Consider the following 15,007-nt stretch of genomic DNA (forward strand, 5'->3'; position numbering starts at 1 on the left):
GCAGAGTGGTAAGCTGCAGTACTGCAGTCCAAGCTCTGCTCATGACCTGAGTTCGATCCCAACGGAAGTTGGTTTCAGGTAGCTGGCTCAAGGTTGACTCAGCCTTCCATCCTTCCGAGGTCGGTGAAATGGCCCAGCTTGCTGGGGGTAAAGGGAAGATGACTGGGGAAGGCACTGGCAAACCACCCTGTAAACAAAGACTGCCTAGTAAACGTTGGGATGTGACGTCACCCCATGGGTCAGGAATGACCCGTTGCTTGCACAGGGGACCTTTACCTTTTATATATATATATGTGCTTGAGATCTATAATCATAAGTTTCTACACCTAAACTAATTCCTTAAGATTTAACTTCAACAAAATGCTGGTGGTGGTGTTGCTAGCCTATATACCTTTGTTGTATGACCTCTGCCAAGGAGACAGCAAGAGTACGTCATTGTTATTTCAGACTTATTAGCTGTGTTCAGTATCATTTATCAGGGTACCCTTCTGCTCTGCCTAGATGGGCTGAGATTGGGTAGCTCTGTTTTGTAGCAGTTGTGAGATTGCCGCTCCACCCTTTGGTTTGTATGATGTTGCAGTGATCCCCCTTGTCTGCAATACTGTTTAATATATACATAAAACTTCTCATTGATATTGTCCAGAGATTTGAGGATGTCATTGATATGCAGATGAGATTTACCTTTTTCACTTCTGCCCCGGAGAAGCAATGCAAGGCCTGAATTATTGTCTGAAATTGGTAATGCAGCTTGGCCTAAACAAGGCAGAGTAGTGGTTGATTGCAAATACTGCCTGATCTGAGATTAGGTGTAGAGCTGTTAACCTTTTTTCCCACCTTCAGAGTGAAATGAGTGAACTCCATCAAACCAGAGGTGGATCAGTGATGGATGATGATGAAAATCTAGCCGTGTTACGCAAGTGAGTACAGCATCTCATGCAAAACATGATCATACTGTAGAGTTATCACACTAGAGACTTCTACAGTGATTGCACATGTTATCCAAGCGTTTAGTACAGAGCAAAGTATTCTTCTATCACTAAAAAGTTGAATAAGTTGTCAGTATGTAACTCAAATGTTTTATGTAGCAGGAAATGACCATAAAATCTTCCTGCTCCATTGCATTAATCCCTTTGTGACTTGGGGGGGGGGGGAAGCAAATCGTTTAAAAGCATATCATTTGGCTTCAGTGTTACATTTGCTAAAATATGACTGAAGACTTGTGTCAGGAAGGAAGAAGCAAGAGCAATTGGCTTGAAAGGTCATGATAGGAGGTTCTGAAGTAATTGTAGTCAACTTTGGAATTACCAACTGTGTGAGTGGTTTATAAATAGCTACAATGTGTATGTGGATGAATAGTTCAGAATAATTCCTGGAGATATTACACAGTTTCTTTGTACAAAGTAGTCTGTATCATACGCATGATGTCTAGCGTCAAGCAGTCTAAAAGATGTACTTGTAATTCATTCCTTATATTCACAGACATGTAATTAATGAACTTATTGAAACTGAACGAGCGTATGTGGAAGAACTTCTGTGTGTTCTTGAAGTAAGTATTTGATTTTGTAGCCTAGCTATGTCTAAGTTCATTTTTTGTTTTATTACGGCAGAACAGTACAAATATGTGTTTGTGAGACAGAGTGCATTAGGTGGTAGTTGTAAAATGCTTATTCGTTTGGCCATTTCTGTGGTGCTTTCCCCCCCAAAAGCGGCTTACAGAAACTTCCATCATATAAAACAACAAATTTAAATACAATGAAGAAAACTGTGACATTGTGGGCAGGTCCTGATACACTGGGGTCGCTACCAGAGGTTCCAGGCTGCAAACCACGGACCAAGAGCCCTTTGGATTGAGGCCAGAGGATTGTGCTTTGGAGGGAACAAACTCAGCTAAGATGGCACTTAGCTTCTGCTAGCAAGATATTCCAAACACATAAAAGGAAGCAACTATGCACACAATGCATAGTTAAGTTGTGGAACTCCCTGTCCCAGGATGTGGTGATGGCTGCCAACTTGGAAGGCTTTAAGAGGAAGTGGACATGTTCATGGAAGAGAGGGGTGGGGTATTCATGGCTACTAGTAAAAATGGATACTAGTCATAAAGCATACCTATTCTCTTCAGGATCAGAGGAAAATGCCTATTATATTAGGTGCGTTGGAACACAGGCAGGATGGGGCTGCTGCAGTTGTCTTGTTTGTGGGCTTCCTAGAGGCACCTGGTTGGCCACTGTGTGAACAGACTGCTGGACTTGATGGACTTGGTCTGATTCAGCATGGCCTTTCTTATGTTCTTATCCATACATTGAGCTTCCAAGGGTTAGATCATATGCTACCATTGCCAAGGGGATACCATTGAAAACAGCCTTCCCATGAAGAGTAATTATACACACAGAAACACATACACAAACACACACACTCTTTGGAATTACTATTGGGGGACTGGGACATTGCATTGTGCATCTCTGTTCCATGTTTATGACTGTGGGTTTCATGAAGACTTGCAACAAAATGGTCCCAATCAGTGTAATAAATGTTGTGGGAGGAAAGTTCCTGATGATGACAGAATAAAATGTATTCCAACCCTGAACTGACTCCTCCAAGGAGAGGGGAAATTAGAAATTGTCTGAAGTGCATTGTTTCCCTCCCTAAGCCAGGTATTTTACGTATAGCAGCCAAACTGAAAACCTTCTGTTGTTGTGCCTAATGAAGAACATCCTAGCCTGGAATGAAGATTAAAATGCCTTTCTTGCTGTCTGGAAATGCTAAAGAATAGGCCCTGGTTTTGTTGCTTTCAGCAGATGTCATAAACAGGAACTTGTGTCAGGAAGGAAGAAGCAAGAACAATTGGCTTGAAAGGTCATGATAGGAGGTTCTGAAGTAATTGTTGTCAACTTTGGTTTATAAATAGCTACAATGTGTATGTGAACTAATAGTTCAGAAACATTCTCATTTTCAAAAGGTGCCTTCCTTTCTTTAACTGGAATATGCTGTTTGCAACCAATAGATATGTTTGTACAGAATTGGGCCGGTATGGGCTGGTAGAAGGATAACTGGTGCTCTAGAATTTGATAGTTGCTGTTGAGATAGTGTTGTGTGTTATCAGCTTTGAGCAGGCTGGACTTGCAAGAGAGAGCCTGTAGTTGAATGCAAGCAGTAAATCTGCTTCCCTTTCTTTAATCACAGGGGTACGCTGCAGAAATGGACAACCCCTTAATGGCACATCTTATTTCACCAGGGCTGCAGAATAAGAAAGATGTTTTGTTTGGAAATATGGAAGAAATCTATCACTTTCACAACAGGTCAGGATTTGTGCTCCCCCTTTCCGCTGGTAGAAATTGGCCTTTGAAAATCTGTTATTGTTAATGTCCCTGTCATCTTAGTCCATATTGCAAATGAAAGACCATGGTTGTGAAAGGTAGCTTGTATCAGTTGACTCCCAAGAGTTCATAGCTGATCTGATATTTGAGAGAAGAAACTCTAGTATATAATTCATGTTTTATAGCCACTATGGCACAAAAATATTTATGGCATGATCCAACCAAAGATCAGCACTTCCACTTCCCTTAGAGTTACCTTTCTTCCATTGAAACCTGTTAAGGAGAAGAAAAAAGTTCTGGCTGAATTGTTCCCTTAGTATTTACATTCATTTGGTGTAGAAAAATATTCCAGAAACTTCTGTAAAGTAATAACATCTTGGCTGTATTCAGTGGTCACTTCTAAGCAATATTCAGAGAAAATGTACATAAACCTGGATGGTTGCCAGGTTCACTCCCCCCTCCCTTCTCTCATGGAAAATCCTGGTTAGAAAGTAATTCTAGCTACCCGTGATGTGTGGAGTGTTACCTTTATTTGTTTCCCCTAGTAAAACAGGACTCGAGACCTGGATTTGTTTTGGGAGTCTAATTTGGGGGGGGGGGGTAGGAGAGGAGACCAGCTCCAGTTTACATTCATCTGTCATCAACTGGAATTAGTTTCTGACAGGGATTCTCTGTGTGAGAAAGGAGTGCACCTGGTTTCATGCACAAGCCTGGTAACAGGTGGGGCTTGTGCAGATCCTGGCTTAATGTCCATTGAAAGTCTGAATGCAGCCCAGCAGTGATTCCTGTGAGGTGTTTTCTATCCAGTGGCCACTGTATTAAATCTTCAGTGTGGTATAGTGGTTAAGAGCGGTGGTTTGGAGCGGTGAACTCTAATCTGGAGAACCGGGTTTGATTCCCCACTCCTCCACATGAGCGGTGGATGCTAATCTGGTGAACCAAGTTGGTTTCCCCACTTCTACACATGAAGCCAGCTGGGTGACCTTGGGCTAGTCACAGCTCTCTTAGAGCTCTCTCAGCCTCACCTACCTCACAGGGTCTGTTGTGGGGAGGGGAAGGGAAGGTGATTGTAAGCCAGTTTGATTCTTCCTTAAGTGGTAGAGAAAGTCGGCATATAAAAACCAACTCCTCTTCTTCTTCCTCAGTTTGTTTGGAAAATAGAAAAGGCAATAGAAAGCTGTGTTGAAGTCAATACTACTTAAGAATATTTGTCTAGTTTTAAATAAGTTCATCTCGCTTCTTGAAATTTTAGAAAATACATTCTTACAGGGACATCTTGTAGATGTTTTAGCCTATTCCACTGTATTTTCAAATACCATAATTTTCTTTATAGGATATTCTTGAGAGAATTAGAAAACTACGTAGAATATCCAGAATTGGTAGGAAGATGTTTCCTTGAAAGGGTAAGTAGTACAAAGAAAAGGGAATGTTGTTCTGTACGAAATTATGTTTGTGTTTGATTTTTCATTGGAAGATGGGTTTCTTTGTGATAGCATCATGTTAGCAAAAGTTATATCCTGGTTAGAAGCACCAATAAATCTAAAATGACTGGTTAACAAAATTTGAGTAGCTCCTGTAATAGAATTCATCTGTATACATGACTTCCTTTTAGTAAACCAGAGTAGAACTGTTTTACTAAATTATATTCCCTAAATACTCTAGACTCTCACAGTAGTAAAAAAAATTTCTATTGATTCCAATAGGACTGATTTACATGTCTGAGGCTAGATTAAAAATGGGTTTACATTACTGTGCTGATCACATGAATTGCCATATTTGTCTTGTGATAGCTTGGTTATATGAAATGCCTTTTGATAGATGCGCTACAGTAGGTAGATTTTTCGTCTCTTAAGGGCACAATGGTAACTTGAGTGGTTCAAAAACTTCTACCTCAGCTGGTATGAACTGGCTCAGTTGTGCGGTACTTTCTTTCATATCTTATCAGACATTGATATTTATGGGGGGCTCATAAGTTAGAATTTAAAGAGCTGCTAGCTAATGAGCTATTATGGGATTGGATCATGGGTCCCCAACGTGACACCCATGGGCATCATAGCGCCTGCCAACACCTTTCCTGGTGCCTCCAGGTGTTTTTAGGAAGTAGGCAGGACCACGTAGGGCTTTTGCCCAGGAGGGCTCCTGATTGGCTACTGAACATCTGATTGGCTGAGCAGATTTTATAAAAATGGTTTTTGGCAGCAGCTGCCACAACAGCACAAGGATCTTCACTGAGTGACTGAAGGTAAACTGTGTGTAGGCAAGAAAATATTTTAAAATAATATGTTCATTCTAAAAGGCATCCTGTTAAGGAGAACTTCTGTCTGTGGCAGTAATTTTTTGATTGACTCTGCCTCTTGGGGCTACCAACCTGTGTCAGAATTCCAAAAGTGTCCGCAGGCTTAAAAAGGTTGGGGGCAAGTAGTAGAGAATGCGTCCAGTTGAATTTCATTTTTGTTGACATGCATGTTATAGCTAATATGGTTGTGTAATGGCACTTTTCAGATTTCTCATAAGGGAAGCACAATGCTGGAAGAACAAATTCACAGTGCTTTGATCTGTTAGTTTGATTAGTAATTAACTACAGGTTGAGTATCCCTCATCCAGACAACTTGGGACCAGAAGTGGTCCATATTTCAGATCTGTTTGTATTTTGGATGTGAAGTTTGACTGTGGTGGGGGGGAAGCCAAACTAAAGTCTGGGCGTGCTATGAACATGCCTAGACTTCAGTTTAGCTTCCCTCCCCGCAGCTTTGGCTGTGGCGGAGATACTAAACCGAAGTTAGCGTCCCTGCCACAGCCGGAGTTTGACTGCAGCAGGGAGGGAAGCTAAACTGAAGTCTAGGCTTGCTAGCAGAGTGCCCAGACTTCAGTTTAGCGTCCCTCCCCACCTCAGTTCAACTGCGTCAGGGAAGTTAAAGTGAGATGCACGCCACCCGGCTTCTCCAGACCTTGGAGAGGCCTGGCGGCAGGGATCTGCCTGCATATCGGCGGCTCCAAAGGTCCAGATTTTGGGTCCGTCCTGATTTTTGATGTCTGGATAGGGGATACTCTATCTGCACTGTATTTATTCAAATGAAGACTACGTTATTTAAAAGGTATGCCATTGGAGAGGGGTGGGCCGTCTTATATTTGCATACAAGTAACAGTTGTATCAAGTAAGAAAAAAGTGTATAACTTTTTTAGGGGTGTTGTCTTACATTTAGGGTCATCTTCTTTTTGAGTAAATATGGTAAAGCCTTCGAAAGCTAAGACTCTTAAACTTACAGTTTGTGACTTTCCAATTCAGATGGAAGACTTCCAGGTTTATGAAAAATACTGTCAAAATAAGCCTCGATCTGAAAGTCTATGGAGACAGTTCTCAGACTGTGTTTTTTTCCAGGTATTCTTTATTTTATTGCATTAGTTTGTTTCTCAGTGCACCTCTCAGAATAAATATTTTCAGCTCTTTATCCGTAAATATTTCTTCATAGGAGTGTCAGAGAAAACTTGACCACAAGCTGAGTTTGGACTCCTACTTACTAAAACCTGTTCAAAGAATAACCAAGTATCAGCTGTTGCTAAAGGTAGGAGCAGCACAATTTTCATCATGGCCTTAGGTAATTTCTGCCCTAAATGTTTAATAATGTGAGATAAAGGAAATGATTTAATTTTTTCATTAAGAGTAAGAGATTATCCATGGACATCTCTGCAATTATCCTTTAGGCAATATTTTTAATTCACCATGTTGTTTACACTCTTGGTCATGTTTGCCTTTTTGCAGCAACCCCAGACCATTTTACATTTGTCCCTTTCTCCACACAGGAATTGAGTGCAGGTTAGAGTGCAAGGAAAAGGTGGTATCTGAACCAAAGTCATTCTTTGCAAACACTCTCTGTAACTTTACCCACATCTTTCTGTTGTTTCTTATAGAAGCATTCATCTTTTGATTCAGTCTCTCACTCACGTCTATGAAACAAGCCTTATGCTGCTCATTTGGCTGCTAGGCTGCTGAAACTAATTATGAATCTTTATTCTGGGAATTCATAGTACATTCACAGCGCATTCCTGACCGGAATGCCTGCGCTGGGCTTAGGAGGCAACGCAGCAGCCGAAACCTCCGTCTGGTGCAAAAAAAAAAGTGCAACCCTCAAAGGGACAAATGTAAAATGGTCTGGGGTTGCCTCATAGGATGATAACCTTTTTGTCTGCTTCCGAGGTCCAAAAAAGGGGAGGAATGTCTCCATGCAAACTGTGTCCAGAAGGGTCTTGTCTGCTATTAAGTTGGCGTACAGCAGCGCTGGTGTACACTGCCCTCTGTTGCTGAATGTACATGCCACAAGGGCTCAGGCGTCCCCAGCTACCTTGACCCGTTAACATTGACATCTGTGAGATCCTCAAGGTGGCTACTTGGTCAGCTCCTTTTGACTTTTATCTGTCATTATGTCATAGACGTGGATGCCAGAGCTCAGGCTTCTGTGGGGAGAGCTGTTTTGAATTTGTTGTCTTGTTAGACAGCGCACACCCACCTCCTTCAGTAAGTGAGCTTGCTACTGTCCCATGTGGGACTGCAAAGAAGCCACAAAGATAAAAACAAGGTTGCACTTGTCTGTAACTGCTGTTCATCAAGTGGTCTTCTGTGCACGCATACATCCCTCCTTCCCCGCTGTGGGCTGTCTTAACATCAGTGTGGCTCCTCTGCGGTGGTGAATGGAGATCTGAGGGAAGAATGCTCCCCCCGCCCCTCCGTCATATGGGCGAGAAAAGTCGTTAGGACTAGACCCATATGGAGGGGAAGGGGAGCGCTCCTTCAGAGCTGACTCTTCTAGAAGCTTTTCAGTCTGTTCTCCGTGGCTGGCCTGCGCAAGCGCAGTTCCCATTTGTACCTGTACAGAAGGCCACTCGATGAACAACAGTTACAGATAAATTCAACCCTGTTTTCCCTGTCTATCTGGGAATCAGATACTTAGTCGAATTTGAATTTCCATGGTGTGAGGCTTATGGGTTGTTAAACCTGAATAAAGTAAATCAGCATTATTGTTACTTCCCTTTAAAAAAAGCATAATTATGCTCCCATTGAACATGTGAATGTGTGTATTGTTCATTCGCAGGAAATGCTGAAATACAGCAAAAATTGTGAAGGGGCTGAAGATCTCCAAGAGGCATTGATGTCAATCCTGGGAATTCTTAAAGCAGTTAATGATTCCATGCATCAGATTGCCATCACTGGCTATGATGTAAGTGATAGCATTTTAAAATATCATAAATTTAGATGTGCATAGTGAGAGGACATGTGTAACAGTTCAAATAATTTTCACAACAATTTTCTTGTTTCCAGTCATCTGAAATAATTGTTAGTGTTAAATGTGGGACATAATTTCATTATTTGTATTTAACTTCTAATCTTTTTCAGTAGGTGAATGGATGGAGACATGCTCCTGGTCTACCCATGGAGCAGATTGAGCTTGAGGAGGCCTGAGGTGGTAGAAGATAATCTTATTCTCTTATGCCAAAAAAGTAGTAAAACAAACAAAAAAGCACAGCTATATAGAAGGTTTCTTCCTGATGTGTGTGTTAGTTGCCTTCATTTTGGTTTTTTAACTGGTCAGAGTTTTGTATATGGAGAAGAACTAAATACTGGTATCTTCTAGTTTCAGGTTTAGTGTGGTTTAAATCTACCTCTTAGGGTTCTACCAACCCATTCTGCTGCCATGACTAGACCAGGCCTACCTCCATGATCCCTCTCTTTGCCCAATTTGTATCTTGAGGGAGATGGGCATGACTTCAGTCAAATTGTTTGGGCTTTGTACATAAGTAACTTGAAGTTGACCTCTCTAATGACAGATATTTCCAAGCAGGGGGGTAAAATCTGGCATACTAAGTGTTTTTATGAGATCATTCGTTACTAAGGAAGTTCAGTCGAATCACACTCACCTTTTTGCCGTCAGTGTTCAGCAATGGAAAGTTCAACAATGTTGCTTGTTATGTAATTGGATATAGTGTCATCTTCATAATGTCAATATAAGGTGGTGTATTTTCCATAGTTCCCTCACTAGGCGTGGATTAGGTTGTATGTGTGTGCTAAGTGCCGTCAAGTTGCTTCCGACTCATGTTGACCCTATGAATCAATGTCCTCCAAAATGTTCTATTATTAACAGCCTTACTCAGGACTTGCAAACTGAGGGCTGTGGCTTCCTTTAGAGAGCCAGCGTGGTGTAGTGGTTAAGAGCAGTGGAGTCTGATCTGGAGAACCAAATTTGTTTCCCCACTCCTCCACACGAGTGGTGGAGGCTAATCTGGTGAACTGGATTCGTTTCCCCACTCCTACACACAAAGCCAGCTGGGTGACCTTGGGCAAGTCATGCTCTCTCAGCCTCACCTACCTCACAGGGTGTCTGTTGTGGGGAGGAGAAGGGAAGGTGATGGTAAGCCAGTTTGATTCTACCTTAAGTGGTAGAGTAAGTCAGCATATAAAAACCAACTCCTCTTCTTCCTTTGAAGAGTCAATCCATCTCATGTTGGGTCTTCCTCTTTTCTTACTGTCCTCAACGTTTCCTAGCATTTTTGCCTTTTCCAGTGACTCTTCTTGTTATGTGACCAAAGTATGATTTAGCCATTTTAACTTCTAGGGTCTCTTCAGGCTTGATTTGACAAGTGTGGACAAAGTATTACTGATTTCTTGAGCTTTCTTGTAACTTTTGGAATAAACAAGCAAATTTAGTATAATTTGGCATTCTTCTATTTCATACTAATTGGACAACCCTTTTGGTAGTCCAAACACTGGGCATTCAGTGACTACAGGCAGAGGTCTCTGAAACCCTCTAGAAATACAAAATGTATTGAATTCCATGAACCTTTTAAAAGACTTTTTTCTATTCCTTTCCATATGCAGTCAATGGGTGCTGCTTTTTCAAGAAGGAGAAATGTGCAAGGAAGGGTTTGAAACTCTCCCCTCCCATGCCAGTTCCCTGCTGAAATACACCACTCCCCAGTTATTTTTACCCTGGTTGGATATCCAAGAACCGAAATTCTGCCACTGAAGGACAAGAATACAGGTTTAGAGTTCGGCTTGGGTTCAGGACGGGCTTTCTTCCATTTCAGGGCAGAATGAAGAAAGGATGGTAAAGAAAGGAAGACTATTAATAGACATTTCTACTGTGTTTTTTTAAAGGGAAACCTAAATGAACTAGGAAAGCTTTTAATGCAAGGATCCTTTAGTGTGTGGACTGATCATAAAAAGGGTCACTCGAAAGTGAAAGATCTGGCACGGTTCAAGCCAATGCAAAGGCACCTCTTTCTCCACGAGAAGGCCGTCTTATTCTGTAAGAAGAGAGAAGAAAATGGAGAAGGATATGAAAAAGCACCTTCGTACAGCTATAAGCATTCCTTAGATGTAAGATATTTTTACATTCTAACAAGTGGAGTGAATTTTAGGGTATGGCTGTAGTGGCACAATATATTCCTTTATGTAATTGAACGAATCTCCTTTCTGTAATAGAAATTTCATGCAGCTGTGTAGGTTTGGGATGTTAACATTTACAAAGTTAACTGTTTGACATGGCAATTTCAGGTTTTTGTCCAATTTGATTTATATAGTGTGGGCCAACATTCAGCAAATTATAGTTGTAAATAAGTACAATTGAAATTACTAAGACTTAAGGTTAGTTTTCATCCCATTGATTGATGTTTACGGCCTGCCCTGGTTATCTCAGTGGTGTGAAGCCACAGCAGCTATGGTAAAACGAAAAGCTCTGCAGCACCTCCACATGCTAGTATTAAGCCTCAGGAAACTCTTAGTATTGTGTGCTCCCAAGCTTCTGTCATCTAGCTGTGTAAGAAGATGAGGCACTGTGGTGGTTTTACTGCCACTGGAATAGAAATGCAGATGTCTGTGAAACCCTCTAGAAAACATACGTTAACAGTTGGGTTTTCCCTAGTTTTTCTCAGGCACTACGTTCTACTTTTTTTCTTAGTGACTCTGTAGAACAATCTACTGCATGTGAAAGAATAGAGAAGCTTGTTTCAATCCATGCAAACCTTTAGCTTTCTTAAGTCAGGGGAGACAAAAATGATAGATCAGGATTAGGAGGATCTTTCAAAAACCGGTTCTAATTAGGGGAAGAGTCTTGATGGTTGCATTTTGAAAGGTAAAGGACAAAATATGGTTGTGACATGGCTGATCTGGTTAGTTCAATGAGTTTGTGATTAAACATTTGAATGGAAACTCACTTCTAAACTTCTTGCTCTTTGATTCAGCCTGCTAATGTTCCCCTCTCCAATGTAAAATGCAGTAATCTCACATCAGTTAACAAGGAGCAATTTAATATTTTTCATGCTTAGTATATCATTATTGACTGACAGGCAGAATTTGTGGCACATTGTGCAAAGGTAAACACAAGCTTCCTCTAGAGTCTCTAGTGCCAACTGATCCCGTTCCTCTTCATCCTCCCTCCTGGCCTTGTGACCAATCTGCAAAAGAGTTGTGACCCACTTTTTGGTCCTGACCCACGGTTTGAGCACCACCAGTATATGATGATATTAATTTGTTTAGAAATGATAATGTAACTCGAAGGATCTCTTCAGAGTTAATGACAAACTGTGGCTAAAGGAAATCAGTAAACCCAGATGTAGGCTCTACTCAGAATTAACTATGGAGGAAACCATGTTTCATCTTCGTGGTTTCGTGGGTTTACTGATTTCCTTTAGCCACAGTTTGTCATTAAGTCTGAAGAGATCCTTTGAGTTACCTTTCATTTCTAAACAAATTAATACCATCATATACTGGTGGTGCTCAAACCGTGGGTCGGGACCCAAAAGTGGGTCACAACTCTCTTGCAGATGGGTTGCAAGGCCAGGAGGGAGTATGTCTCTGGATGAAAACAGTAGAGGTTTTGCATAGCAGTAATGTCAATTAGAATGCCAACTTCTCTTGTCTTCTAGATGACTGCAGTTGGAATAACTGAAAATGTTAAAGGTGATGCAAAAAAATTTGAAATCTGGTATAATGCAAGGGAAGAAGTTTACATAATTCAGGTAAGCAGTATTATTTTTAGGTGTTTTAGCTGAGATTATTCAGTAGTACATTTTTGTTCCCATGTCTTCCAATGTGCACGTGACATTATGTTCCCTGTAGTGAAAATAAAGACAAATCATATAGTTTCAGTGCTGTTTTAAACTAGGCTATATCCTGCATATTCAGCTGACGCAGTTTACAAAAATAATTGAAATCATGAAGCACCACAATTGTAATTCTCTCTACAACAGCAAAATTCTTAACAAAAGCTAGAGAATCTGAAAAGAGCTACTTGTCACATGTTTTTATTGTGATCTAACATCCTTTCTGGAAAGAGAGGAAGAACAGCACAGTGTCTCCTCTGAATGGCTATTCCTTGGGCCTAACACAACAGCAAAAGCCTTGATCCTCATTGCCTGTGTTCGTGTTTTCCTTAACAATGGCACTGTGGACTTCAGGTACGGTGAAGGACTCATGTAGGGTGTACCTATAGAGCCCCTGTAATATCTACATGTACGTATTCACTGTGAGGAACTACAGTTGGACCTATGTCCCTGCAACATGCAATTATAGTGCAATTCTTTTTAAAGTAAAATGTGTGATGTTTTAACATTTTAACATAACATAAGAACATAAGAAAAGCCTTGCTGGATCAGACCAAGGTCCGTCAAGTCCAGCAGTCTGTTCATACACAGTGGCCAACCAGGTGCTTCTAGGAAGCCCACAAACAAGACGACTGCAGCAGCACCATCCTGCCTGTGTTCCACAGCATCTAATCTATTAGGCATGCTCCTCTGATCCTAGAGAGAAAGGTATGCACCATGACTAGTATCCATTTTGACTAGTAGCCATGAATAGCCCTCTCCCCCATGAGCATGTACGTTTGTTTGTTTGTTTATATCCAACCTTTCTTCAAAGCAAAAATACATAGAGTTCCCAGGAGATCTTCCAAGATCCAGCCTGCTTAGCATCAGAAAGGTTACTGAATCATATGCCCTCTGTCCATGTTTTGAGCATGTGAAATATACCCATTTTGAAATGTGTGAAGTATTCCTGAGTGCATGAATCTTCTGTGAGGACGTTTTTCTCCAGTTTGGCATCCAAATGGGAGATGGGTTTGTTCCCCAAGCAACCATATGACCTAACTGTCCATTTGACTGGTTTTCCTTGGCTTTGTCTGATCTTTTCTAAATCTGGTTTGATATCGTTTGGGTGGGAAATCACGTCAAAATATATTTATATGCTGTGTAGATGGGAAGGTGTGCATCTTTGCAAATCCTGCCCATTGTGCCATTTTCCTTGCCTCAACCCTTTGTGGCCACACTCCCCACCCATGCACATACCTTTGAGAGATTTTTTAAAAATGGTAATTGTTATACAGCAATTGAGAGAGCTTTTTAGAAAGCCTGAAAAAGCCTTCGGGTACAGGGAGCTTAAGCAAGGAACGTAGAGGGAACTCTATTCTGTATATGCTCCATTGCCACTGTGAACATTTCTGCATTAGCTACACAGAGAATTGTTGGTATGTGGAAGCATGTGTTTTGGTGGTGGTGGTGGAAAGGGGTGTCAAGTCACAGCTGGCTTATGGCTACCCCGTAGGGTTTTCAAGGCAAGAGATGTTCAGGGGTGGTTTGCCATTGCCTGCCTCCACGTGGGCTGAGGGAGTTCTGAGAGAACTGTGACTGTCCCAATGTCACCCAGCAGGCTTCATGTGGAGGAGGTTTCGTTAGAAGGATGACAGCAAGAGGGCAGTACTGAGCCATCTATAGAAAACGTTTCAAAGCCAAAAGGTAGTGCAGATCAAATATGACCAAATATAATACAACTGCAAAAGCTATTAAGATTTTAGTGAAATGTTTGAGTTTCTCTTGACACTGATTCTCAATTCGGGCTTAAGCACTGTTTTTAACAGTAAACTATGAATAAAGTCCATGTGCACCTTCTTGCCCTGTAACAATGTTGTGACATCCAAACAACAGTGTCATTCAGAACAATAAGACATTTTGGTAGCCAAGGCAAAGGCATAATCCATGCTTCATCCTAGCCAAAAGTTACACCTCTTCTTTCATATCCCAGGATATTGATTCTTCTGACTGTGTTTCTTTAAAAGGCTTTATTTGGCAAGTGTTTTACTGGATTATTTTTCTTCTTTGAGGTAGGCTCAAACCCCAGGAATCAAAGCCACCTGGGTAAATGAAATTAGAAAAGTATTGACCAGTCAACTTCAGGCATGCAGACGTAAGTCCTGTTTTTTCCACCTGTTATAACAGCGAAGTGACTTGGGAGCGATTTGTGTAAGAGTCATTCCTTCCATTGAGATACTTTGTTAACTTAGTTATTGTTCACAATGGAGAGAGCATCATGCACTTGAGTTTTGCCCAGTTTAACAGCAGCACCCGTGGATTACTGTGGTATCAATTTCCCCTCCATCCTGATGGAAGGGAGGGTTGAGGTCACTAATGACTCTATCCAAATGCTTCCTTCCAACTCCTCTATTGCTTCTCTACCAGCAATACCTGCACAAACCTCATCCAGTGTCCTTCTTTTCCAAGTGAAAAAGGGGCAGATTTTTTTTCTTGGGTTGTGTTACTCCAAGTAAGTGTCTTCGTCTGGCCAGAGAAGGGCCAAGCTTGCTATCCCTATCAATCCCCCCCCCACACACACACACACACTTACTTTTTGAAACTGACACACTGGGAATATT

At 41.3% G+C, this 15,007-nt stretch overlaps 2 protein-coding genes across 3 annotated transcripts in view; one reads left to right on the forward strand and one right to left on the reverse strand.

Annotated features, from left to right (window-relative positions):
• Window positions 1-15,007, reverse strand: part of PCID2 (PCI domain containing 2) — a 279,698-nt gene that overhangs the window by 175,813 nt on the left and 88,878 nt on the right. The gene's annotated exons all lie outside the window — the stretch shown is intronic.
• The window catches only part of MCF2L (MCF.2 cell line derived transforming sequence like), a 130,721-nt gene that overhangs the window by 101,334 nt on the left and 14,380 nt on the right, over window positions 1-15,007 (forward strand). For both annotated transcript variants that reach the window (XM_056862003.1, XM_056862004.1), the window contains exons 15-24: window positions 841-917; window positions 1,480-1,546; window positions 3,181-3,296; window positions 4,648-4,717; window positions 6,601-6,693; window positions 6,785-6,877; window positions 8,402-8,527; window positions 10,462-10,683; window positions 12,231-12,323; window positions 14,463-14,541. In XM_056862003.1, the coding sequence (XP_056717981.1) occupies window positions 841-917; window positions 1,480-1,546; window positions 3,181-3,296; window positions 4,648-4,717; window positions 6,601-6,693; window positions 6,785-6,877; window positions 8,402-8,527; window positions 10,462-10,683; window positions 12,231-12,323; window positions 14,463-14,541 (1,036 nt within the window). The remainder of the gene's footprint in view (window positions 1-840; window positions 918-1,479; window positions 1,547-3,180; window positions 3,297-4,647; window positions 4,718-6,600; window positions 6,694-6,784; window positions 6,878-8,401; window positions 8,528-10,461; window positions 10,684-12,230; window positions 12,324-14,462; window positions 14,542-15,007) is intronic.

This window comes from Euleptes europaea, chromosome 16, assembly GCF_029931775.1.
Source record: "Euleptes europaea isolate rEulEur1 chromosome 16, rEulEur1.hap1, whole genome shotgun sequence".
Classification (NCBI taxonomy): domain Eukaryota; kingdom Metazoa; phylum Chordata; class Lepidosauria; order Squamata; family Sphaerodactylidae; genus Euleptes; species Euleptes europaea.